The sequence below is a fragment of the Perissodus microlepis genome, chromosome 15 (assembly GCF_051167445.1).
Source record: "Perissodus microlepis isolate ML-2025 ecotype Zambia chromosome 15, ASM5116744v1, whole genome shotgun sequence".
In the NCBI taxonomy this organism is placed as follows: Eukaryota; Metazoa; Chordata; class Actinopteri; order Cichliformes; family Cichlidae; genus Perissodus; species Perissodus microlepis.
The window spans coordinates 32,720,252-32,740,023 of NC_140475.1; the positions used below are offsets into that span (position 1 = coordinate 32,720,252).

The 19,772-nt window shown below is 41.7% G+C and overlaps 1 protein-coding gene across 3 annotated transcripts in view; it reads left to right on the forward strand.

Moving 5' to 3' along the window:
* The window catches only part of mast3b (microtubule associated serine/threonine kinase 3b), a 35,828-nt gene that overhangs the window by 9,790 nt on the left and 6,266 nt on the right, over positions 1-19,772 (forward strand). For all 3 annotated transcript variants that reach the window (XM_084954419.1, XM_084954418.1, XM_084954420.1), the window contains 18 exons: positions 3,011-3,099; positions 5,595-5,667; positions 7,906-7,926; positions 8,266-8,344; positions 10,398-10,555; positions 11,890-11,965; positions 12,241-12,450; positions 15,680-15,781; positions 16,000-16,132; positions 16,380-16,459; positions 17,091-17,188; positions 17,474-17,682; positions 17,891-18,029; positions 18,229-18,361; positions 18,467-18,632; positions 18,987-19,088; positions 19,280-19,402; positions 19,646-19,758. In XM_084954419.1, the coding sequence (XP_084810545.1) occupies positions 3,011-3,099; positions 5,595-5,667; positions 7,906-7,926; positions 8,266-8,344; positions 10,398-10,555; positions 11,890-11,965; positions 12,241-12,450; positions 15,680-15,781; positions 16,000-16,132; positions 16,380-16,459; positions 17,091-17,188; positions 17,474-17,682; positions 17,891-18,029; positions 18,229-18,361; positions 18,467-18,632; positions 18,987-19,088; positions 19,280-19,402; positions 19,646-19,758 (2,104 nt within the window). The remainder of the gene's footprint in view (positions 1-3,010; positions 3,100-5,594; positions 5,668-7,905; positions 7,927-8,265; positions 8,345-10,397; positions 10,556-11,889; positions 11,966-12,240; positions 12,451-15,679; positions 15,782-15,999; positions 16,133-16,379; positions 16,460-17,090; positions 17,189-17,473; positions 17,683-17,890; positions 18,030-18,228; positions 18,362-18,466; positions 18,633-18,986; positions 19,089-19,279; positions 19,403-19,645; positions 19,759-19,772) is intronic.

A 19,772-nucleotide genomic window follows, 5' to 3' on the forward strand; every position in this document is an offset into this window, starting at 1 on the left:
TTGGATTGTGGCTCTCATGAGTTTTCTCTCTTGATCTGTCATGCTGGTGTGTCATGCATTTGCCTGCAGATTACAGTTGTAGTTACGTAAACGCGTCTCAAGGCAGAGGTGCTCTGAAGGCGGAAATTATCTCACTGGTTGAGTTTAATTCCAGTGGGCAGAGAAAAGAAACAAAACACATAAAAAACGCAAGCTGTGGTTCTTAACGCTTATCTGTACTGGGCTATGAATGCTGTATTTTTGGTAAGTGTTAAAAAAGGAAAGAGGAAAAAAATAACAAAGTAAAGAAAGAATTAGCTCATCAATAGTATTAGGTTAACACGAGCTAGGTGGAGATATTGAGCTTGAAAGGATGTGCAGCAGGTTAGGGTGATTAAAGGACCGGAATGGAAATGTAATAACGAGTGAATGGAGTGTGCAGAGAAGTTAGGAGTACTTAGAGGTCCTAATGAATGAAGGAACTGAGAGATTGAGGACAGATCAAGGAAAGCAAGTGAATAAGGAAGTGAAGAAGATTAGTGAGGAGAAGTGAGGGCAGCGGTGAAGGAAGATTAAGAGTGACAAGGTGGTTATGTAAGCATGTCCAGCTGGCATACCTGTAGAGGTATGCAGATGTCCAGGAGAGAGGGCAGTGGCATTTTTAACCAGGCTGGTAATTACAATCTTGGAGAGCAAGAGGATGCCTGGGTAACTGAGAAGAAGTGTACTGATACCAATTTTCTAGAATGATGTGCAGGACTGTAGTAATACTATCAGCCATACTATCAAGATGTAGTGAAAGAGTCGTTAAAGGTAGATAAGAAGAGAAGCAGCACTATGGCTTCATGCTGAAAAAGAGCACATTTGCTCTGAGGGTGCTGATGGAGAAGTGTAGAGGTCAGATAGATGCTCTCTAATGCATCCATCGGAGTATGAATTTGAATTTGAGGACTGTTTGAAGATGGTGGCACTGACAGGAAGATAAGCAGAGCTAAAGATGGAGAAGATTGGTATCAGAGGGACAGTTCAGGTTGACAGACAGAGAGGCAAGGTTGAGACGGTTTTGGACATCTGCAGAGGAGGGCTAGTGGAATTATTTGACTAAGGATGCTGGAGATGGAGCTGCCAGGAAGAAGGAAAAAAGGAAGACCTCAGAGGAGGCTCATGGATGTAGGGATGGAGGACATGCAGAGGGTTGGTGCGACAGAAGAGGATGCTAAGGATCGGGTGAGAGGGAGGCAGATGATCCGCTGTGGTGACCTCTGAAGGGAGCAGCCGAAAGAAAAAAATGATAATAGGTCATTCAGCTGAAGAACTGTGGAGCTAATTTCATTGCAAGGCGTCAATCGTCCGTCTACAATTTTCAAGACTTGCTAGTTCTCCTACAGCATTGGTCACAATTGATCATCAAACGGGTCTTCTATCAAACTGTGGTATAGATCAAGGCCACATTTGTTATTTTCTGTGCAGTAACCTGTGAATTGTGGTGATACATTGGTATTCTGTTTATTATTTACTTGCCTGACAGCATTGCTACTAGTATTAGCATTTAAATATTGGAAACGTATTGTTTAAAAAGGGATCTACTTTCTTTAGTTTCTTTCTCTCATATAATCTCGAGAAATACTAATAAAACGAACAGATGCAACATATGACTAAACAGAATGCTGAACACCCTTCTAATCTTGCACAAAAGACAGTACAGTAGATCATTTTCAGACCCATTTGGTCAAGAATCGCCAAACACAGTGTTGTTTATTGGTTGTGTTTAAACCAGTAAAAAATTAAGCCTTAGGCTGAAGGTATATGGGTCCAGAAAATTAATGATCTTCAGATGACCTAAAGTGCAGGTCTTTCTGTGTGGAGTTTGCATGTTGGTCCCATGTCGACATGGTTTTACTCGGGCTTCCCACCACAGTCACAAGCCACGCATGTTAGGTCAGCTGATGATCCTAAATTAGGCGTGGGTGTGATGGTGAGCGTGAATGTTGCTCTGAGTTAGCCCTGTGATAGGCTGGCACCCTGCAGTAGATTTACAGCAATGTCTGAAAAAGGTCTTTTTGCTAATTAACGATGGAAATTCCTGCCTTTAAAACAAACAGGCGATTGCAAGAAACAGTAAAAAAATACTGAAATGAAATTAATAATGTAAGGACATCCTAAAGATGGTGAACACCAACAACAAATTTTGACGTGTTTTTCAGGAATATCGCTATTTTTGTTTTGTTTAATAATATGTAGTTATATGAGGATTGCGCACTGGACATCCATGTCCTATCTCCACAGCACCATTTACCCCCATTTCTCCTTCCAGTGTGCACACAAAACAGAGTAACACCAAAACTGCTTTGGTGTTACTCTGTGTTTTTTCAACCGTCACAGCTTGGAGGATAACGGTCTGCTACGATAGAGGTCAAGTGTCTGCTTAATCTCCTCAGAGTTACACTGTCATGAGCCTTTTGTGTCGACAAGCTGCTGCTCAACACACATACTTAAAGCCAATCCGAAACACTGGAAGACTCAGATGACTCAGACCTGTAATTATAGGTGGAAGAAGTCAGGGCAGCAGCGATTACGCTCACTTTGAAGGAAACCAACAGGTTATTATTTTCTGGCATTGCCATATCGTTCTTCCCGTCAGTTAAAAGAGCTGCTGGTATTATCAGTGTGTTTCATGCAGTGCTCTGTGTTAAGGTGTGGAGCTGCTGTCATTATTTTAAAAGTGAGAATGTTGCAGGTTTTAAAGGGACCTTGTTGAGGACATAATGAGAAGAAATAAAGCTTTGTTATTCACTGATCATGAACGTAACACTGCAACTAATTTGTCAGCATGTTACTACACCTGCAGGGCACAGATTACCCTACTGAGGCCAATGTTAGGTTATTTTCATCTGCAGAATACAGCAGTCACTTAGTATTCAAACTACTACAGAAACACTTGTATATAAATTGTGATGGCAGATGCAGATAAGTGATATGTTTTGACTGTGACAGGCTGTTGAGGTTTCTCTTTTTGCTGTTTGTGCTCCAGCTGTCGCAGCAGCAACAGGAAGAGCCTCGGTGTCGGGACGCCGTCGCCTACGCTTTCCCGGCCGCTCTCCCCACTTTCACTCCAAACTGGTAAGACCTGTTTCAGTGTTTTCCAAAATCTCGGCACTGCACCGGCCAGTCAAACCGATGAAAGAATGAACTGTTGCTATAGAAGCGTTTGCTTTGCTTGTTTCCATCTCACCTTACCAGCGTTGAGAAGAAGGATGTTCAGAGTTGTACGACCCCAATCCCAAAAAAGTGCTGCGTAAAATGTACATAAATTCATAATGCAATGATCTGCATATCTCAAAAACACAGTAGAACATAGAAAATATCAGATTTTTAGAGTGAGACATTTTACTGTTTCATGACAAAAAATGAGAGCTTATTTTGAATTTGATGGCAGTGACGTATTTTAAAAGAGCTGGGACAGCAGCAAGATAAGGCTGGAAAAGTAAGTGGTACTAATATGAAGCAGCTGCAGGAACATTTTGTAACTAATTAGGGTAATTGGCAAGTAACACGACTGGGTATAAAAAGAGCATCTTAAAGTTTCCCTGAAACAAAGATGGGCAGAGGTTCATCATTTGGCAAAAACCACATCTAGAAATTGTGAAAGAATTTCTTAATAATGTTCCTCAACCTAAAATTACATAGACTTTCAAAGACTTTCAAATATATCATCATCTACAGTACAAAATATCGTCAAAAGAGTCAAAGAATCTGGAGAAATTTCTGTGTGTAAGGCAAAGGTAAAAAAAAATCAATATTAGATTCCTGCGATCTTCTGGCCCTGAGCCAGCACTGCTTTAAAAACAGGCATGATTCTGTCATGGAAATCACTACATGGGCAAAGCCAACACAATTGAGAAACAACACTGTTTCTGGGACAAAGCTCATTTAAAATGGTTTGGGCCAAAGTGGAAAGCTGTTTTGTCATCAGATAAATCATAATTTGAAATTATTTTAGAAATCCATGGAACTTGCACATCTGGAAAGGCACCATCAGTCTTAAAAGGTATTAACAAGTTTTAAATCAACATTTGCTTTCATCCAGAGTACATCTTTCTCCTACAACCACTTGCTTTTCATAGTACAAGAGCTGGGTGCTGAACCGACCCGCCTGCAGTCCAGACCTTTCATCACTGGAAAATATTTTGTGCATCATGACATGAAAAATACACTGAACAAGAGTCAAGACTGTTGAGCAAACATAATCCTGTATCAGACAAGAACTGGACAACATTGCTCTCCCAAAAGTCCAACAGCTGGTGTCCTCAGTTCCCAGACGGTTTCACACTGTTGTTAAAAGAAGAGCAGATGCTACTGTTACGTTCTTAGTCTAGGCGTGTATTGAACGCAACAAGAAATTGGCCCCACTCACGCACCGCCCAAGAAAGAACACAAACAGTAGTATCTTTTAAAGTGCTAAGCAACCATTTATTTGCTTCAGCAGTGAGCAGTGCCAAAAATAACAAACAAAACTCCCTAACGGTCCCTATGCTTTTCTACACAAATGAAAAGCAACCAAAAGTGGTAAATATGGCCCCCTCCCAACTTTTGGTGATGTGTTGCTGCTCAAATTTAAAATGACCTCGTATTTTTCTTCGATATGTTCCATATCGGCGTGTTTTCTAAGTTCTGTCGTGAAAGACTGCCGACCACTTATTTGTTTGTATTTCAGACTAGTCGACTAGTCTACAAGTCTGAAAAATACTGACTACAACCGTTAATTTTCAACATCAAGTACTGCAGAACAGCATTTGTTCACCCAGCTGGCATCTGTATTGCTTCCCACCTTAATTATTTTCAGCCTAACATCACAGATAGACAGATGGGGGCTGCTGTTTGCCAGGGTTGAATTCTCGTCTTGTCTTCTAAAAAAGAAAAAAAGAAGAATCACTGTTGAGTCTACAAATAACAGAGAACTTAGTGAAGAACTAGTTTTAAGTTGTATCTTTAACACTTTGTTACGAGCTGCCTTGTAACAAACACAATATGTTCTAATTTCTTTAGATGAATTTATGAAAAATACCAAAGATAACTCAGTTTGAAGGCCATAAAATAGCAATTTTCATGAAATTGTAACATAGTTAAGGGACAGGAGATACTGAGATGCTTGATGTTGCCCTCCTGCTTTTGAAATCAGCGGCAGATGCTCTTAAGCCCCTGAATGCAATGAAGCAGCAGGAAAAAATAACATTCGTTTCCTCATAACAGCAGTATGTAGCTGTGCTTCCTTTTGAACTCAATCACGCTAAGGATGAGCTAATAATGAAGTGCAGTTGCACTCTAATTGGGCACTCAACACTCGCATGTAAACACACTATGGTCTCTAGTGTACCCAAATCTGCAGACTCAAACAAAGCCATGCAGGATGAGGCTTCTCCATGAATTGAGAGCGTTAGTAGACTGGAAGCAACATTTGAAAAAGTAATATCAAAATGATATGTTGGACCATTCGTGCTAGCTTTGCACTGATGATAGGTTACTGCACAGACGTGATGTTATCTGTTTTCCGTTTCATTTTCTCGTATGTTATTACAGTACTAACTTTTATTTATTTATGTTTTTATGTCTTTCAGCCGCCAGCAGTCCTTTAGACAGTCCACGAAATGTGTCGACCAGTGCCTTCCTCAACTTTCCATTCGCCCGAAGGTATGTCGGCAATGCTTCTTAAAAATTGTTCCCCTGGAGTTTAGTGTTTGCCTTATTGCTGTTTTTAATCATGCTTGTATTCTGTTGGATGATGGACATTAATCAGCATCACTGCTGTTAAGAAAAAGCCACATGTTGAATGTGGCATAAATACTACAATGAAACTTAAAAGTAAAAAGCTTATGTGTCATTCGATTAAAAGTTTGAACCATAAAATCCATCATATTACACTTGTATACAAAGTAAAATCAGCACAACAACAAGTGAGTATTTTTAAAGATATAATTAATATCGCTTTATGATGTGTTTTTGAAGTTCCTGGAACTGGCAACTCTTACAGTGAAGGTTGTTGGGATTGTGCTGGTAGAGGATGATGTCAAGGGTCAACAGTGGTCGAAGTTAATGGTGCTAGCACATCAGTCAAGTCAACTTTAGTCTGGTTTTCCCCTTTAAAGAAGAAGAAACCACCTGTCAAAGGTTTCTTCTTGTTAAAAGAAAGCTTTTCTTTCCCACTACACGTAGGGGGTCATGTAGTTGTTGGGGTTTCTTACTAATATTTGAGGGTCTTTACATTGTCTCCCCTGATGATATGTCCTCTGAGGCAGCTGTTGATTTGAATTGGTACTACATAAATAAAACTGAATTGAGTTAGGTAGTCGTTTTTAGATCTCTGAATCACTTGGGCCATTGTTTAGCCTTACGTCTTTGTGATTTATTACTGTGAATCCAAATCAGAAAAGTACACACTTAAAAAAACGACTTTAAAAAAAAAAAAAAAAAAGCTAACACAGGATCATGCTCTGAGGGTTTCCTGAGAGATTAGTATCCTGGAGTAGAGGCAGACGGTCTTCATAAAAGCAGCGAGAGGGAAACAGCAGAAAGGTGACTGAGGCTGACTCAGCCGGGAGCGCTCCCCACCATCCTTAACGCTGCAGACTCCTCGGCAGGATGAGTGAAGTCAGATGGAGGGTACCCCCCCTTACTCACGCATCATTCAGCCCGGTTCCCATGGCAACATGCTTGTCTCGCTCCAGGCGTGCGTAGCCGACAAGTGAGGCAGTACCGTAAAGACACCCGAGAACAGTCATTAAAAACTTATAAGCAGGTTCAGGTGCTGAGGACTGCTCTGAGAACACATCATAGCTTACCAACAAAATAACAGGCGCTAGGTAAATATTTATTCATTAAATATTTAGATTTCCTCCTGTTGTATAATAAGCCAGTCAAATTAAAGGTCAGTTAATGTCTTGTTTTTTTTTTTTAATTTCATATACACAGGAATGGCCCTCGACTTATCTTGATAAGCTGAACTTAGACTTGACTCTAAATTCATGCCGACGACAGAAATAAATTGTTGTGCGATCCTTTTCTTATTATCTCATCCTGTGTCATATATCTACTCCTAACCGTCACTGTGCTGCAATAAAATAGACTCACAGCCATGAAGAGAACTCTGTTTGTTACTGCGTGAAGCTCTGGTTGTCCTGTTGTCACCGTTTAATGAGACCCTTTAGTGGAAGAAGAGATGTCATGAGTATAATCCGTCTGCTGTTGTTGTTTTTGTGGCAGTCAAAGCTTTTTATTAATTTACTAAATCTGTCCCGATCTATTTAACACTATTTGTCAGGGTTGTATGCTTTTTTCTTAAGGGGGGAAAAAGGCAACGAGTTTCTGCTACGTTATATGACAGACGCCTTTGCAGTATTTTTGTGTGATTTGATAAACTAAAGCGTGTTGATGCTGGTGATTTTCCTTTGGCTCAGGCTAAAACTCTCTGCCTAAGCAGGAAAAGCCCTGCTCTTGAAGTTTGCCACTCAGCCTATGCAGCTGCACTTGATTCTCCATACAATCTGTGTGAAAGTTTAGTGCAGTCCTTGCATCATTTCTCTGCGTGCAAATGCCAAATAACATAAACATACTCCCACCGCCACCCTTTTTTTGCAGCTGTACAGTCCAATCTGCAGGTTCGTTCTTTCCAGCTTTGAAGTGAAGGGCTCTTCCTGTTATGTAACACACATCCTCAAATTAATTTAGTTTGCTCTCCACTCTTTGTATCTGGACAAATGAAAAGTGGCAAGGAAGGCAACATTGTCAGTACTAATCCCTCAGCCGAATGCCAGAGGTCACAGGTTCATTTGTGCAAGACTCTTAAAACTCACTGAAACTCACTTCTCTGCTTTTCTCTATCTTGTTTTTTTTTTCTTCTTGTCCTTCTTTCCGTTGCTGTCGTGATCACAGCCACTTGGCTCGCGCGGACAGGTAGCTTCTTTTCCAATTCTTGCACCCTGTCTTTTCGTCTAAACTTGTCTTTTCTGTTGTGTGTTTTACACAAAAAATATTCGTCCTTCATAAATTCTTATTGCTTGATTATTGAAATCAAGTGATGAGAGAAAGTGAGGGAGGGAGGGAGAAATGGGCATTTATATTTTTAGATATATATATATGTGGGGGGAAAAAGACATAAATTTCATGCTCATGTAGTCACAGGACACCTCCGTTGTCTGTTATGCAACAGGTTTCACATATGAAATGTTATGAAATGCTAACTAATGCCTATGCCGCTGAGGCTTATGTAACGTGCATGTCTGCTTCCCTCAGAGCCGAGGGCCGACGATGGTCCCTGGCGTCCCTCCCTTCGTCTGGCTATGGAACCAATCCGCCGAGCTCCACCGTCTCGGTAAGACACCCAGAAAAATGGCGCCATCGTCCCCCGGTCACAACATGGCAGCCAGGCGATTCTAACACTTCACTCAGCCCAAATAGCACATTGGTTTATGCAATAAGGGACAGTGAATGCCAAGACTGATGATGACAAACCGCTAATTGTTTTCCTCCATCGTCTGCTTCAGTGAGTCATTCTCCAAGTCTGTGGAACTCGGTGTAAGAAGTAACACACACACACAGTCTGCGTGGATGCATATTAATGAGGAGATGAGGGGAAGGAAATTTAAATAATTTCAGGAACTTTTTATTTTTTTTGACAGCCTTTATTAAAAACACAAAACATCATAACATCACATTAACAGTACGCTGAGACATTAGTGTTTGGTAGCTTTAAACACCATTTTTGAGCAACAAGATGTCACAGTGATTCAACCAGATGTTTTTAAAAGACTGCGAATTGTCTTATTGCAGAATAAAGCCGTAATTGTATTTACTGGATGATGTCACCAGACGGCAGTCAGATGAACAGTTTGTAATGGCGGCAGTCTGCCAAGTCTTTGAAAGTCTGCTGTGTGAAGCTCTAATAGGGAGGTTTATTGGGCCGACCCGGGCATAGCCCCAGAGGTCAGTGGGGACAAAAGGGCTCTTCAGTGGCCCCCGCTGCCCTCTTTATACTGAGGCTTTAGAAAGAGACTTCGCAGATGCTGTCCCTCTGGCCCCGTTCTGTTCACGACACATGGACCGCAAAATGAAACAGATTGCCGGCAACAGACACCGTCCCCTATTTTGCTTGAAAAGATGTTACTCTCTGCCTCGGTAGACATGGAAGATGACTGCAAATAATAATAATGCCTCTGTAGGCTTTTGGTTTTTCGGTCACCTAAATTCATATACATTGTGAATTTGGATTTAGGGCAAATCTTCACAGGTTTCTTCAGGATCTTCACAGATCTTTCCAGATTCAGTTACTCTCACTGAAGTAGTGCATCCATCCATCCATCAGTATCCAGTTCAGGGTTGCAGGTGGCCTGGAGCCTATTTTAGCTATCATAGTGCAAGAGGCAGGGTACACCTCGGACAGGTCGTCAGTCTGTTGTAGAGCCAGTAAAATACAAAGAATAAAGATTGTCCAAGAAGACGAGCTTAGCTTTAATTTTATTTTTTCCCCTTCGATGATCCTTTAAGTCAGGCTCACAATGCAGAACCAATTTCAGTTTGCTGTTGTCCTTTGCTTTGCCCGACTTGCCTGAACCCGTTTGTGATCTTCAGTCTTAACAGCCTACCTTGTTGAGTGATGCCACCCGAAAAGCAGACCGGCAAATTGCAACATTAGTTGTTTTTCTTCTTTTGCGAAAGCAGCCCGCAGTGGTTACAGGGCCGATACTGCGTATAGCAACATGTAAAGCTGGCTTAGCTTGCTCTTACTAATCGTGAACACAGCAGCAAATCTTTGTCAGTTTGGGAAGCTGTTGGGCTTTTGTAGTGTTGAGGTGAAGATCCTTTCTCAAGGATTTTCAGTCTTAAGTCATTTTTGAGTTCATTTAAATATTTTCCCACTCTTTAGAAGCACTGCACAAGATCATGGGTCGGAAGTAAAGATTTGGATACTTTAACATTTATTCAAATGTCAAAACAAGTAGCTCAGAAGGGCTGAAGAGATACTGCTCGTTGTTTTGGTTAAATCAGCCTCAAAAGAAGCTCAGTATTAAATGTGAAAATAGATGTATTTTTCTTATTTGATGGATTCCAAGAAACTTGATTCTTTTCATCTGAACGCAGAGTTTTCAGCGGGAGAAACTTCAGCTCATGACAATTTGCATATTAATGATAATGAAACTGACCTCACGACCCATTGTTAGTCAATGGTGCCAGTTTCGGTCACTATGTAGTGTTTATAAGGTTGGGGAAACCTGCAGTCAGCTGCAAGTCACTTGGCTGAGTGATAAAACGCTTCTCCCACTGAAACCGCAACATGCAGATGAACAGAATCAACTTTCTGGGGTTTGTTTACCTTGATGATTGAACATCCTTCAAGACATTTGATTAATTTCCTTCTGTGTGCGCAGTCCTCCTCCTCGTCCCAGGAGCGTCTCCACCAGCTTCCCTACCAGCCGACACAAGACGAGCCTCACTTCATCTTCAAGCACTTCCGCAGCACAGACAGCATAACAGACGAGGACGGACGGCCCTCGCCGGTGGTACGACCGCGGTCTCGGAGCCTCAGGTGGATAATTGACACAGAACTGAACAAACTAAAAAAACGTGCAATTAAACTTTGTTTAGGGTAGCCATTTTTAGTTATTTATTCAGTTACTGAAAACATAAAGTGTAAAGTAAGGACAGGATTGCTATTTTAAGACGACCTTCTGACACCGACGGAAGGATCCACACGGAGATGGGAGAACCTCTCACAGCCTCCTGTCTGTTTTGTTCAGATTGTTTCTTGTTCTACCATCAAATTAAAAACATGTAATGTTTCACACAGATTAAATGCTGTAATCCGTCCGAAAGGATTAACTACCTACATTTCAGATTAACTTTGGACAGCGACTACAGAACACGAGCGCCGTTGTATCATTTATAGACTGTCAGATTTGAAGACGCCTTCAAGTGCCAGTTTTGGCACCTCAGCTGCCTCCGATTGATCGCACATGCCCGTTGGCCGGCAGGCAGGTGGAGATCTGACTGCAGAGCTGTGCGTTTTTGACAACTTTTGTCTGTTGGCTCTGCTCCGTGCTGTTTGTGCAGTGCCTGAGTGCTCTGTGTTCTGGCACCATGGTGTGCCGCGCGTGGGCGTGCTAGCTAACAGAGCGCCTCGGGGATCATCGTCTCATAGCTGCTGAACTGTAGTCGAGGGTGGTGGGTGTCTGATGCGGCGAACTGCAGCGAGCTTTGCAGCAGTGTGTGTTGGGCAGAAGCCATCCAGTAAAACAGAGGCGTCTTTTATGACAAGAAAAAAAAAAAAGACTCTGGGAGTCTGTTTGCAAGTGATAGGTTTTCCCTCCATCTGTTCTGTTTGAAGCTTCATCAAGCAAGATTTCTCTGTAAAAATACACCTTCCCTTTGGCCTCAATGCTGGAGTGGTGCTGCAGCGAGTGACTAATTATTTGATGTCGATGATTCACACAGTTTTGGCTAGAAGAAACCTCTGCTGCTGCCGGTACGGAAGCATCTTAAAGTGAAACATCAAAACCTGACAGTGAAATCCACCTTGATTGGAGCTTAAGCAGCTTAAGAGCCACCAAACCTGAATGTTGTCTCGCAGGCTGACATCAAAAGTATCGTTGATGCTGACCTCAAAACCCTCATTCAGTCACACTCAGGCTATTAGTTAAGAGCCGACGTGTGTGTGTTGGTTGGATTGAACTAAACTGACTGCTGGCCATTTCGAGGGAACTGCGATGGCCTCGATGACATAACCACTCTTCATCGCCATTTAATAGCTTAGAAGAGAAATGCAATGAACTGTGTAGTAGTAATAATAATAATAATAATAATAAATGTCTCTGTGTTGATCAGTTGCAATGTACTAATTTGTTGTGTTTTGCTTTTTCGTAGCCCGGGCCGATCAAGTGTTTCCTTCGATAATGAGATAGTCATGATGAACCATGTTTACAGAGAACGTTTTCCAAAGGTACGTACAGGATATCTGTAACTTTGCATTCTCAATGAAGACATATTCAAACCAGAAACACACTTTGCATTTCTCCTGTCGTTGTGTGGAGCGTCCTGAAGCCTTTTTGGGTTTTGGTTTTGTTTCAATAAGGAGAAATGCTTTTAAACAAGCTTTTAAAGCCCACTTTTCAACATTTGGAGAAATTATTTTTAATTTGCTGTAGAGAGGGGTTAAAAAATGATTATCAGTGCTCGTTTAATTGTTCTAACTCTGTGTTTGTGTGCTCCCTGCAGGCCACAGCCCAGATGGAGGAGCGCTTGTTGGAGATTGTCACACATTACTCTCCAGACAGCTCCCTCCGGCTGGCTGACGGGGTGTTGGGCTTCATCCAGCACCAGTTGGTGGAGCTGGTCAGAGACTGTCTGGATAAGTCCCAGAACGGCCTGGTTACCTCTCGTTACTTTGTTGAGCTGCAGGAGAAGCTAGACAAGCTGCTACACGAGGTGAGAATCCCTCGATCTGACATAGGGTGCATCCGAAAGGCATCCACACTGCTGAGGTGTATCTTCTAGGAAGCTGAGGGGTAACTGGCCACCACCAGTATTTTGTCATTAATTAACTGAATCCATTTTGGAACAAAGCTGTCACATGACAAAATGTGAAACAAGTAAAGACCTGTAAATGCTTTTCAGTTACACTGGAGGTTTTGCAGGACTGATGAGAGAAGTGGTGCAGGCCAAATGCTCTCTCTGGTTTTAAGCAGCAGCTGATGAACTGATGCTGAACTCTTTAATTTGGGTGTGATGACGTTATGAAAGAGGATTGATCGAGCCCCGGTGAAATGTGCAATCAGGCATGCCTCTCCAGTGATAGCCAACGGCACACACAATAGATCTCTTAGTGGAAATTTTCAGTGATGCTGAGAGGCACTTTTGTCACAGGTCTTATGCATGTTGTGTTAGTTTCTATAGCAACCTCTTCCCGTGTTTCTCTGCGTGCTTTCAGACAGCAGGCACGGCTAACTCTCTGTACTTCCAGCTGAACTGATAAGTCTGTTCCCGCGCAGTGGAGCAAATGTCATATATATACACACACACGCACGACTTGATTTGTGTGCCAAGGCCACTTTGTTAAAAAGGGCAACAATTTTTTCCAGAAAGTTTTCTCTGGGTCTTTGTCATGCAGTATATGCAGGGAGCCCCGTGACAGACTGGGGACATGTCCAGGGGGTGTCCTGCGTCTCACCTTGTGACAGCTGCGCAGGCTCCAGCCCTCCACGTGGATACACGGCTGCGGTGTTGCCTGAAAAGTGACACATTTTTTTATTAATTTGTTATAAAAATCTTGTACATTACAGGAAGCAATGCACAAAGAGTAGCTTTGTGAAAGAAACACCTGAACAGTGCTCTGGACTAGATTAGAGGTTAGAGATTAGATGAAACTTTATTAATCCCTCGGGTGTGTTCCTCCGGGAAATTCAGTTTCCAGTAGCACAGCACCGACAGAAGTTGCATGTTACAGATATAATAAAGGGGAATGAGAGCAAGGATATAAACATAAACATAAAGACTATAGCCTATTTTAGTAACAATTATTAATAATCATTCACTGCTCTCTATTTCCCATATCTGGACTTCTTCGGGTTTGTGATTGTGCACTGGTCCCATCATAGCAATTACAAACGATGCTTAAATTGCATTTAATGCTTTATTGGCTGTGGGGTACACAATGTTTTTCTAGTCTATTTGTCGTTGATTTTATTATCTTGCCTGATGGGAGCACTTTACACTAATTATAATTTGGGTGTGATGAGTCATGCAAAATTTTGGGGGCTTTTCTGAGTCAGCGGGTGTTTGAAGTTCCTGCAGTAAGGAAGCGATTTCCTGGACGACCTTTTTGAACCACCCGGAGAGCTTTCCAGTTTGGAAAAAAAAAAACCGTGTTGTAGCAGTAGCAATTTTATTGATTACATTTGATTACATGTAAATTCAAGAAGAAGATAAAAACATAAAAATGATACCTTAAGGCAGTGAAAACAAAATAAAAACAAACAAATCAACAACACCTGTAAGGCTGGGTGAATGAAAAGGTTTTAAGTCTGTTTTTGAATTTGTACACAGTTGTAATTGATCTCAGGTCAGCAGGCAGCTTGTTCCAAAGAACAGGACCACAGTAGCTGAAAGCACCTTCAGCACATTTACATCTGATTCTGGGAACAGTTAAAGGATCCTGAGAGGGCTGACCAGGTGCTAGACAGTAGGATTTCTGTCCGGCATAGAAGGAGGTCATAGGGCACAGTAACAAAAACACTTTTCAATAGCATCATTAATTATCTGATGAAGATATTCCTCTTCATTCCGGGAAATACGTAAAACTTTTACCATTTACCCCCATTTAGGCCTGTTCTGGGCTAACTGTTGATCCTCTGATTCTGTGTCAGAGCCTCCTCTTTCAGCTCAGCTGTTAAGTAGCAAAAATAATGTCTGTTTATTGGCTAAATATTTTTGTGTACATTTGTCTTAAAATCCACTTTTCTTTGTCTTCTCATCGATCTGTTCTTTTGTTCGTCAGTGTTGATCACGAGGAACTGTGGGGATACTGCACTTTGTAGGGTATAGCAGTACTCACTGTAAATATGGATAGCACTAGGCAGTGATTTCAGGCACAGACATGGCCTGTATCACAGTTACGTACAACAGAAAAGCTTTAACAATAGTTTAGAGCAGGCAGGAGAAAGCCTGTGACCGTAAGGTTTGAGTAACTGCTGTCTTTCTTAACTTACACATTACTACACTCACCACCAGAAGGTTAAAATATAATCCACACAAACCTAAGTGTAGACAGAGATGACGATCACAGCCACAGGAAGCCTCCCAGATTGTGAAAGAGTATCTCATGTTTCAGAAATGCTGGTAGACGGGTGTAGTAGCAACATTTCCTTTAGGGCCACTTTCTTGAGTCTGTATCCTCATATTTGACAGGTGGCTGAGATTAGTAATGATCTTCACTTAGCTCTCATATGACTGGATCACAAATACATAGTGTGCTGTGCTGCTGTATCGTCACCAGAACAGGGTGTTTCTCTGTTATTATAGAAGAAACCGAAAATGACTCACGAAGACTCCGCCCACCCACCGCGGATTATTCTGATAATTGCTCTTCGTTTGAAGCGGCGTCATTTCTGATGTAATTCTATCAGGCGGCGTCTGTGTTCATGTTTTTGTTAAAGCCCTATCCACTTCCTTAGAATTTTATATTTATTTTTATTTCACTGTTTCCCCATAAAGCAGTGCTCTTGTATTTCTCTTTTTTTTTTTATATCTTTTTTTTCAGGGGTGGATGAAATGGTGCTAATAGTGATAAACTGTGCTTGCCTGTTGGATCAGTTAGGGTTCCCTTAGACATATAATCCCTGATGATCCTTTTGGCACATGCAGTTTCTCGATATTAAATGACAGTGACACAGTTTTTGCTTTTGTGCACCTCCACGGTGGATTAAAAGCACAGAGATCAAGTTGTGACTAAAATGTAGACACTCGTTCAGCGATTTTAACATTTTTAAATTAAAGCCATTTTAATCACAGTCGCCTCATGTTCACACAAATAACTGGTCAAACTTTATCGTAAATGTAAGCCATATTTTTGCCACTCAGACCCAAACCGACTGCAGTCCCTCTCTGAAACTGGAAATCTGTTGAGTTGAGTCTCCTGATGGCTCCTTGTGTTTTCCAGGCCTACGAGCGCTCTGAAAGTGAAGAGGTAACCGTCATCACCCAGCTAGTCAGAAAGATCCTCATCATAATCTCTCGACCGGCTCGGCTCCTCGAATGTCTGGTAAGCTACCTAAATTTGTCAATCGAATAGCAAGTTTCTCAACTCCAACAATCAGCCGTTTATTAACACAAATCTGATCTGAGTCGGCAACCTTACCCCGACAGCTCTGTGCATAGCTTTGTTTAGGATTTTTAGTAGTAAATCAAATGGCATCTTGGATGCCTTTCAGTTTCCCGACACTCTGCATTAATTACACTGCTGCTGGATGCTGGTGACAGGAGTTTGATCCAGAAGAGTTTTACCACCTACTCGAAGCGGCAGAAGGCCACGCCAAAGTCGGCCAGGGAATCAAGACAGACATCCCGCGGTACATCATCAGCCAGCTGGGCCTCACACGCGACCCGTTAGAAGGTAAATTTAATCAGTTATCGAGCGAAGCCTGTGATGTGGCTCATATGTGATGTTTTTTTTTTAAAGCCTGTTTCAGACATGGGTTAAGTAACATGCTGCCCCGAGTAGGTGATTATTATTATTATGCTTTATGATACTGCAACAAATACAAAGTCCTGACTTAGATGAAGAGCAGACTGCATTTTTAAGTGATCGGTGCAGAAATGTTGGAAACCCAAATTAAAGCCTCTTCTTCTTTTATTTCTAGACATGGTACAGCTTGAACAGTATGATGCCAGTCCCTCGCCCTCAGCGTCAGTGTCAGTGGAAACAGATGCTACTGTGGAGGTGAACTGACTAATTCAACAAGTTCAAATAATATTACAGACTCAGGCTGAGCTTTATTCAACCATTTGACATGTTAGAAATTAAACACAGCATCTTAGGTCTCAGTATATGCAGCGTGCTACTAAACAATAGCTAAAACAGTATAAATAACTAGAATAAATACAAAAACCAAGTACTGAAATATGCTAAAATACAAATAATGGATCTTAATAAATGTACAATATTGGACAGTATGTGGCAGGGAAGAGTTCACACTGCCGCTGTTCCCTGCTGTACATTTATTAGGAGCCGTTATTTATATTTTAGTGTGTTTATACTGGGAGAGGAGATGATTTAATGTTGAGTGCTCAGGTAAAGTAGAATCAGTCCATTTACCAAAGATGAAAAGTGCACACGCTTCTTCAGATCTGCCCTCCGTGCTGTGCTGAATGTGTTTAAAGAGGATCAGGAAACGGTGACTCTTTTTATTGTGAAAGGATGCCAAAAATATTTAAAATCAATGTTATTTTGGTTAAGTAGATTGCAGGTGTAATTAGTATTTGGAGTAGTAGTTGGCTTTTAATCTGCAATCAGCATTAATCACAGCATTGCTTCTGTCTGCTTATTTAATTTTTCACATGGGCATAAACAGCCACAGAATAAGAGCCCACAGACGCTGACTCCAACTCGAAGGAAACCTCTTGAGAGTGATTTTGAGACCATCAAACTCATAAGTAACGGAGCTTATGGGTAAGAGCACAAGTCTTTTTAACTGCATTTCACTGCTTCATCTTAGAAATGATGTTTGTTTGTTTGCGACACTTTGTTTATTTGCAAAGTGTCGCAAAGCTAAGATGAAAGATTAAATGGTGTCAGGAAGCGGAAAATACATTTAGTTGGAAGTAGTTTTTATTGTTGTTATTCTGATACAGTTTGCCTCAATTTCAACCTTTTTTGTGCACGTTTCCACTGTGCCTGTGCCTTTTACCCGTTTCCAGGTAATCGAGCTAATGAGGTTTGTTTGGTTTTTGGCAGGGCGGTGTATCTGGTTCGCCACAAGGAGACCCGTCAGCGCTTTGCCATGAAAAAGATAAACCGTCAGAACCTGGTGCTGAGGAACCAGATCCAGCAGGCGTTTGTGGAGCGGGACATCCTAACTTTTGCTGAGAACCCCTTCGTTGTCTCCATGTTCTGCTCGTTTGAGACACGACGTCACCTCTGCATGGTCATGGAGTATGTAGAAGGTAAAGAAGGGAGAGGCTGCGGGGGCTGTTACAGTTTTATGTCTCTAACATTTTAGCTTAGCTTAAACAAGACCCGGTTTCAGTGAGTGCCAATACAGAGAGTCTGAGAATAAGAGTCTGTGCATTACTGCCTTGGACAGTTGGTGTGTTAGGATCACTGCTGTTACTGTGATTTTGGTTGTTTTTTAAGGTGTTCTGTTCTTTTAAGGTGGAGATTGTGCCAACCTGCTGAAAAACATGGGCCCACTGCCTGTGGAAATGTCCAGGATGTATTTTGCCGAGACGGTCCTGGCTCTGGAGTACCTTCACAACTACGGCATCGTGCATCGGGATCTTAAACCTGACAAGTAAGGACATCTCCAACATCACCTTCACTCAGCTCTTCCATCTTGCTTTTCTTGCTTTCATTAGGATCGGTTGACATAGTTGGGTCTGTGAGCGGGCACATGTAGAGTCTTGATTTTTCTGTAATTCAGCCCTTATCCTCATTTTCTTGACAAATTGTTAAATGCGCCGCTTACACTGACGTCTTCTTTCCCCCAACAGTTTGTTGATTACATCTATGGGCCACATCAAGCTGACTGACTTTGGTCTCTCTAAAATCGGCCTGATGAACATGACGACCAACCTGTATGAAGGTCACATAGAGAAAGACACAAGAGAGTTTGTTGACAAGCAGGTGAGACAACTTCAGGTGTAAGAGATAAATCACCTGTCACTTTTGGACAGCAGTGATTGTAGAGGCACTTGATCCAAACTGATGTTTGCTGGTTTACTTCCTCAGGTGTGTGGGACTCCAGAGTACATTGCCCCAGAGGTGATCCTCAGACAGGGCTATGGGAAGCCAGTGGACTGGTGGGCGATGGGGATCATCCTTTATGAATTTCTGGTCGGCTGCGTCCCGTTTTTTGGAGACACTCCCGAAGAGCTTTTTGGACAAGTTGTCAGTGGTACGTCTTGAAATGAATGAATTCTCTACTTAAAAATCGAGCATCAGGTCTAAAAAATAGAATCACAGCATAGAATAGCCACTGAGATCAAATCTTTATGTTAAACTAGTTTCTTTTTCCTTTTATTTGAATTGAAAACACATCATATGAAAACAAGCAGTGACGTAGGCTATAACAGAAGTCTACAACTTTGTTTCACTCTCAGAATCTTAACCACATCAGTCCTGGGCAAGCTTATGCTTTGGCAAACACAAACATTCTGACTTGCTGTTTAATGTCTTTGTAAGACTGTAAATTTGGTTTTAATTTATATTTAATTTTTTACTTTTATTTATTATCTTCTCTGATTGTCAGATGAAATCATTTGGCCTGAAGGAGAGGATGCCTTACCTGTTGATGCACAGGATTTGATCACCCGCCTGCTGAGGCAGAACCCTTTGGACCGGCTGGGAACAGGTAATGCTGATAAATTACAGCAGGGATCTTTTATACAGGTCTGTACAGCTAAATCAGAAAAACAAGGTTTATAGCAAGGGGGACATTACATTTTAATAATTTAAAAAAAGTGAAACTAAGAATGAAGTAAACATGTTTGCAAGAGGAGTTTCACCCTGATCCTAATCCAGTGTTTAACTGAATGTTTTTAGGTGGAGCCTCAGAGGTGAAGCAGCACCCCTTCTTCTTGGGGCTGGACTGGAACGGACTCCTCCGACAGAAAGCCGAGTTCATCCCTCAGCTGGAGGCCGAGGATGATACCAGCTACTTTGACAGTGAGTTCCTGCTGAGTCTCTTTGTGGTTTATTTTTCTGTGTAATCTTGACTTCACATGGTAGCGAGAGCAAAACGTTGTCCATAATTGTGGGTGTTGGAGATGGGATGCAGGTTAAATTTAGCTGGAATATAATACGGGCGAGCTAAGATAAAACTGCAGAGTGATGAATTTTTCTCGGGATTATACCATGAAGTTTGAATTTCTCTTAAATGAGAGCATCTTCCCTTTTTGCCATATTCAGCTCGTTTGGATCGCTATCATCATTTGGCCTCTGACGAAGACGACGAAACTAACGACGAAGAGTCTTCCTTGGAAATCCGACAGTTTGCTTCCTGGTCTCATCGCTTCAGCAAGGTAAAGACCGCTGC